At 50.4% G+C, this 6,953-nt stretch overlaps 1 protein-coding gene across 1 annotated transcript in view; it reads right to left on the bottom strand.

The window, feature by feature from the left end:
- Nucleotides 1–4,056: 4,056 nt before the first annotated feature.
- The window catches only part of POLR2A (RNA polymerase II subunit A), a 30,080-nt gene continuing 27,183 nt past the window's right edge, over nucleotides 4,057–6,953 (bottom strand). The window contains exons 25-29 of the mRNA XM_032140128.2: nucleotides 6,660–6,863; nucleotides 6,330–6,516; nucleotides 6,084–6,197; nucleotides 5,751–5,900; nucleotides 4,057–5,653 (exon numbers count right to left, since the gene is read on the bottom strand). Of these exons, the coding sequence (XP_031996019.1) occupies nucleotides 4,497–5,653; nucleotides 5,751–5,900; nucleotides 6,084–6,197; nucleotides 6,330–6,516; nucleotides 6,660–6,863 (1,812 nt within the window). The 3' untranslated portion in view covers nucleotides 4,057–4,496. The remainder of the gene's footprint in view (nucleotides 5,654–5,750; nucleotides 5,901–6,083; nucleotides 6,198–6,329; nucleotides 6,517–6,659; nucleotides 6,864–6,953) is intronic.

The following is a 6,953-nucleotide window of genomic DNA, read 5'->3' as shown; positions in this document are numbered from 1 at the left end:
CATCAAAATGGAAATTAGAAAATGATTTGGAACAATGATAATAGAGTCCCACGTATCATAAAAACTTATGGCTTGAGGCTGGGCACAGTGGCTCATGCCTGTAATCCCAGTGCTTTGGGAGGCCGAGGCAGGTGGATCACGAGGTCAGGAAATCGAGACCATCCTGGCTAACATGGTGAAACCCAGTCTTTATTAAAAAATTAGCTGGGTGTGGTGGCACACACCTGTAGTCCCAGCTACTCGGGAGGCTGAGGCAGGAGAATCGCTTGAACCCAGGAAGCAAAGGTTGAGCTGAGCCGAAAGTGTGTCATTGCACTCCAGCCTTGGCGACAGGAGCGAAACTCCAACTCAAAAATAAATAAATAAATAAATAAAAACAAAAATGAACGACCTAGCTGGGCGCGGTGGCACATGCCTGTAATTCCAGCACTTTGGGAGGCCAAGGAGGGAGGATCGCTTGAGGAGGGAGGATTGCTTGAGTCCAGGAGTTCAAGACCAGCCTGGGCAACATAGTGAGACTTTGTCTCTACAAAAAATAAAGTTAGCCAGGCGTGGTGACTCACACCTGTAGTTCTACCTACTCAGGAGCCTGAGTGGGAAGATCACTTGAGCCTGGGAGGTTGAGGCTGCAGTGAGCTGACACTGCGCCACTGCACTCCAGCCTGGGCAACAGAGTGAAAACCTATCTCAAAAAAATTATATATATTCTCAGGATGAATGAAAAAATGGAGAGAGGGAGAGAAAGAGAAAAAGAGAAGACACATACATACAGTTGATTCTTATTGTTTGTGGATTTAATATTTGCAAATTCACCTACTTCCTAAAATTTATTTATAACTTTAAAATCAATACTTGTGGCCATTTGCAGACATGAGCAAACTGGTGAAAAATTTGAGTCACCCAACGCACACGTTCACCACTGAGGTTAAACAAGGCAGTGCTCTGCCTTCCAGTTTTCTGTTTTCAATCTACTTAATGACATGTTTTTCATAGTTTTAAGGTTTTTGTTGATGATTTTGCTGATTAAAATGTGCCCGCCAAGCCGGGCGCGGTGGCTCACACCTGTAATCCCAGCACTTTGGGAGGCTGAGGCGGGTGGATCACGAGGTCAGGAGATCGAGACCATCCTGGCTAACACGGTGAAACCCCGTCTCTACTAAAAATACAAAAAATTAGCCGGGCGTGGTCGTGGGCGCCTGTAGTCCCAGCTACTCAGGAGGCTGAGGCAGGAGAATGGCATGAACCCAAGAGGCAGAGCTTGCAGTGAGCCGATATCTCGCCACTACACTCCAGCCCGGGTGACAGAGCAAGACTCCATCTCAAAAAATAATAATAAATAAAATAAAATGTGCCCCCCAGACCGGGCGTAGTGGTTCACACCTGTAATCCCAGCACTTTGGGAGGCCAAGGCAGCTGGATCACCTGAGGTCAGGAGTTCAAGACCAGCCTGACCAACATGGTGAAACCCTGTCTCTACTAAAAAAAAAAAAAAAAAAAAAAAAATACAAAATTAGCTGGGTGTGGTGGCACATGCCTGTAGTCCCAGCTACTCGGGAGGCTGAGGCAGGAGACTTGTTTGAACCCAGGAGGCAGAGGTTGCAGTGAGCCGAGATCGCACCACTGCACTCCAGCCTGGGCAACAAGAGTGAAACTCCATCTCAAAAAAAGAATGAGAGAAAAATTTGCAAAAATGATTAAGAGTCTCAAAAACCTGTGGGGGGAAAATCAAAAAGTCTAGTAGGCATGCTACTGAATTCTCAGAAGGAAAGAATAGGACAGAAAAAAATATTTGAAAGAATGTCTAGGCCGGGCGTGGTGGTTCACGCCTGTATTCCCAGCACTTTGGGAGGCCGAGGCTGGCGGATCATTAAGTCAGGAGATCGAGACCATCCTGGCTAACATGGTGAAACCCCATCTCTACTAAAAACACAATTAGCCGTGTGTGGTGGCAGGCACCTGTAGTCCCAGGTACTTGGGAGGCTGAGGCAGGAGAATTGCTTGAACCCAGGAGTCAGAGGTTGCAGTGAGCCGAGATCACGCCACTGCACTCCAGCCTGGGTGACAGAGCGAGACGCTGTCTCAAAAAAAAAAAAAAAAAAAAAAATGTCTAAAAACTTCCCAAATACGCTAAAAGACAATTTTACAGAATCAAAAATCTCAGGGAAACCCAAACAGGATAAATGAGAACTATGCCTGGGCACACAGTGATGGTTAATGTTATGCGTCAACTTGACTGAGTTAAGGAACGCCCAGAGAGCTGGAGAAACATTGTTTCTGGGTGTGCAGGTGAGAGTGTTTCTGGAAGAGATCAGCATTTGAATGGGTAGACTGAGTAAGGTTCTCTTGCACCAGCGTAGGTGGGCATTGTCCAATCAAGTGAGGGCTTGGAAAGAACAAAAAGGTAGAGGAAGGGTGAGTCCTCTCCTTGAGCTCAGACATCCAACTTCTCCTGCCTTTGGACCTAGGAGCTGCCAATTGTTCGGTCTTTAGACTCTAGGACTTACACCAACGCCACCGCTGCCACCACCACCACCACCCCACCTCCAGTTCTCAGGCCTTTGGACTCAAGACTGAATTACACCACCAGCTTCCTGGTTCTCCAGATTACAGATGGCAGATTGTGAAACTTCTTGGTCCCTGTAATCGTTTGAACAAATTCCCATGACAAAACCCCTCATTTTTGCTGTGGGGAAGCTCAAGTAAATAGAAAAAAATATATATATAATGCATATATATGTATATATATAATCACATGTAAAAGTAATGTGATTATTAGGGCAGGAAGATATGTATCTACCCCAGTGGTTCTGCTTCTCTGGAGAACTCCAATACACACACCAAAGCTAAACTGTCAAAAACCAAAGAACCAGAGATAAAAAGAAAATCTTGAAAGCATTTAGAGAAAAATAACACAAGAAATAATGATCCCAAAGACTGTGAATTTCTCACTAGAAACTGTGAGGGCCGGAAAATAGGACATCTTAGGGACTTCCCTTTCAGAAGCCCCTTCTCCCCTGCAAGGGAGAGAGCTGTTCTCCTTTCTCTATCTTTTGCATATTAAACCTCTGCTCCTAAAAAAAAAAAAAAAGTGCTAAAAACAAAAAATGTCACACCAGAATCCTATCTCTAGCGAAGACATTCTTTAGGAATGAAGGCAAAATAGACATTTCTAGATAATAGGCTGGGCGCAGCGGCTCACACCTGTAATCCCAGCACTTTGGGAGGCCAAAGTGGGCGGATCACCTGAAATCAGGAGTTTGAGACCAGCCGGGCCAACACTGTGAAATCCCTTCTCTATTAAAATCACCAAAAGTAGCTGGGCATGGTGGCAGGCACTTGCAATCCCAGCTACCTGGAAGGCTGAGGCAGTGAGAATTGCTTGAACCCAAGAGGCAGAGGTTGCAGTGAACCGAGACTGCGCCACTGCACTCCAGCCTGGGCAACAGAGCGAGACTGTCTCAAAAAAAATAAATAAAATAAAAATAAAAATAAAAATACCTCAAGTAAACCAGAAATGACTTGCAGAGGATGAAGATACCACATTAAGGTGCTAATGAAAGGGGGAAAAATAACCAGCTAAAACCAGCGTATTACCCCCAAGTCCTTTTACTTCAGCTTCTGTATTACAGCATCTGTATAATCTTTTCATTCTTGGTTTGAGGCCAAAATCAAAGCTCATTTTGGTTCACTTGTTAGTGACTCAAGAAAAGTGTAGGAAAAAATAACCAGAAGAAAGTATGCCTCCTAGTGGTGGAATTATGGGTGATCATTTTTCTCCCTCTGCATTACACTTTTCTACACTTTTCCAAATTATTTATGACAATCAGTAAAACAGGTTAAAAAGCTGTTATGGTCAATATCACCTTAATACAGGACAAGAGCTGCATCTGTTGTGACTACAACAAACTCAGTACAGAGCAGCGCCTGGCACAGAGCAGGGGCTGTGCGTGGCTTCAGTGACTGTAAGGTCCCCTCCCCCTAACAGATCAGCAGCAGCCCAGGCAGGAGGCAGGGGCCTGGGGGTCCCCTGAACCCCAATGAAGCACTCGATGTACATACTTTTGGTCAAAATTAGTAAACTTTATTTAAACTTCAAAAAAATAAAATAACAGACAAAAGGCAGCTTTAGCTTTGTTCTTCCCGAGGATCAGCTGTAACCACTCAGAGCAGGAACTACCCCTAAGTTAAAATACCCTTTACCCGCCCCGCATCAAGCCACAGGCAAGGAAGGATCTTCAATCTGGGGACAGGCAGGGGGTGGGTGGGGTAGGAATGAGACCACCACTGGGCCAGTGGGTTCTGACAGCACGAGTGGAGAACAAGACAAGAGTCTGCATCAGAAACGGGATCCAGAAGTTCACCGGGAGCTCTGCCACAAGGCATTTATATACAAGGGAGCTGGGCTGGGGGTGACGCCCCGTGAGGGAGGCAAGAACTGCACAGCAGCATGGGCAAGCTGCCCTGGGCCCTAGCCCGCTGCCACACCCCACACGCCCTCAGTTCTCCTCGTCACTGTCATCCGGGCTGATGGCTGGGCTGGTGAGGCTGTATGTGGGGCTGGTGGGCGAGTAACCGGGGGAAGTGGGAGAGTAGGTTGAGCCTTTGGGGGAGGTGGGCGAGTAGGTGGGGCTGGTGGGCGAGTACTTGGGGGAAGTGGGCGAGTAAGTGGGGCTAGTAGGTGAGTACTTAGGAGAGGTTGGGGTGTAGACTGGAGAGGTTGGAGAATAAGTAGGAGATGTTGGGGAGTATTTCGGGGTGGTGGGTGAATAGGTGGGACTGGTAGGCGAGTACTTGGGAGAGGTGGGTGAATATTTGGGACTGGTAGGTGAGTACTTGGGAGAGGTTGGGGTATACTCTGGGGAGCTGGGACTGTAAGAAGGACTGGTTGGGGTGTACTTGGGTGAGGTTGGGCTGTAGCTGGGTGAGCTGGGGCTGTAGCTGGGTGAGCTTGGGGTATAGGTTGGAGACTGTGGTGTGTATCGTGGGCTGGAAGGGGAGTAACTTGGTGAGGTCGGGGAATAGCTGGGTGATGTTGGAGAGTAGCTTGGAGAGGTTGGGCTATAGTTAGGGCTGGTAGGCGTGTAGTTGGGACTAGTAGGTGAATAGCTGGGTGATGTTGGGCTGTAGCTGGGTGACGTTGGGGTGTAATTGGGACTGGTTGGAGAATAGTTCGGGCTGGTAGGTGAGTAACTTGGGGAAGTGGGTGAGTAGCTGGGGGAGGTGGGTGAATAGCTTGGAGAGGTCGGTGAGTAGCTGGGGGAAGTGGGAGAATAGCTGGGTGAAGTTGGCGAGTAGCTGGGAGATGTTGGCGAGTAGCTGGGAGACGTTGGTGAGTAGCTGGGAGAGGTGGGCGAGTAGCTAGGGGAAGTGGGAGAGTAGCTGGGAGAGGTGGGCGAGTAGCTGGGAGAGGTGGGCGAGTAGCTGGGAGAGGTCGGTGAGTAGCTGGGAGAGGTCGGTGAGTAGCTGGGTGACGTTGGCGAATAGCTGGGTGATGTGGGACTATAGTTGGGACTGGTTGGAGAATAGGATGGAGAGGTAGGGGAGTAGGAGGGTGAAGTGGGGGAATAAGAGGGACTCTGGGGTGTGTAGCCCCCAGGAGAGCGGGGCTCGTAGGCAGGTGACGTTGGCGAGTAGCTGGGAGACATGGCACCACCTGTGGGGAAGCAACCAACAAAGGAGATGAGCAATGGACAGACTCACCCAGAACTGAGGAGGAAACAAACCTGGCCCGACAGATGGCGACAACTCACCTGGTGAAGGGATGTAGGGGCTTGAGGGACCTGGAGACCCCGGAGAGCCCGGTGTGGGAGACCAGGCAGGGGAGTAACCTGGGCTGAAGCCGCTGGCATCTGACGCAGCACTGGGAGAGAAGCCGGCTGCCCCTGGGGTCATTCCACTCCCTACAGAGTGAGAGAAGCAAGTTAAGGCCAAAGCTGGAGACCAAAGGCCCCCAATTCTCCCTGCCCCACCTTTCACTAGCCCTCTGCGGCCTTCAGAGTTCCAACAATAGCTACCGTTCACGATCCCAGCTCACCCACCTCTGAACCACCTGGAGGGCCCTCTTCCTGGATCAGGTTACTCACCAACACTGGGGGACCAGGCGCCATAGGCAGGGGTTGCACCCTGGTTCCAAGGTGTCATGGCAGGAGAGATTCCACCCATGGGACTGGGTGCTGAACCAAAGAACATGCCGGTGGCTGCAAAGAGGCACACAGGAAATCGTGAGGAGCAAGAACAGCAACCACGGACCGGTGACACCCTCGCACCCACGGCCTGCCCCACTGCCTCGCCGACGCAAGCAGGTACCGCAGCTGGGGCCTCATACTCACGTCCAGCAGCCCCCAGGCCGGGGATATTGGTGGGGATCTCCATGCCATACTTGCACTTCTCTGCATCAAGCAGGAGGTCAAAGCAGCCGGTGCCAGCCGGAGCCAGCTGGCCCAGCATGATATTCTCAGAGACCCCCTTCATGGGGTCACTCTCGCCATGTGCGGCTGCTTCCATAAGCACGTCCACCTGAACAGAGCAGACCAGCCCCATGAGACCCCTCCACACACAGCACCTGGCTGTCCCATCACCACAGCCCAGCTGCCCAAAGTGGGTGCCCTTCTTCCCACACTGCTCCCTCCTTCTGCCCTATTCAGAAATTCCACTGTTACCGTTTCCTCAAAGGAACACTTCATGAGTGGTCCTGTGTCCTGGCGGTTGACTCCGTGTCGGGTGATGGCCATCAAGTGGCCACGACAGGTCATGGTATCACACAAGAGAGCCAAGTGTCGGTAATTGACATAGGAGCCATCAAAGGAGATGACGTGGTACAGCTCCCGCTCCAGGGCCTTCCGCACGGCTTCAATGCCCAGCACCTGGCACAGGGGAGGGAAGCGGAGGGGAGGGCCAGGACTGAGCAACTCTGCTCTCTTCCCTGCTTCTGTCGCCACCAAGATCCAGGGAGG

Source organism: Hylobates moloch, unplaced genomic scaffold (assembly GCF_009828535.3).
Source record: "Hylobates moloch isolate HMO894 unplaced genomic scaffold, HMol_V3 SCAFFOLD_19, whole genome shotgun sequence".
Classification (NCBI taxonomy): Eukaryota; Metazoa; Chordata; class Mammalia; order Primates; family Hylobatidae; genus Hylobates; species Hylobates moloch.
The sequence above is the reverse complement of the archived record's forward strand: the minus strand, read 5'-3'. Positions and strand labels throughout refer to the sequence as shown.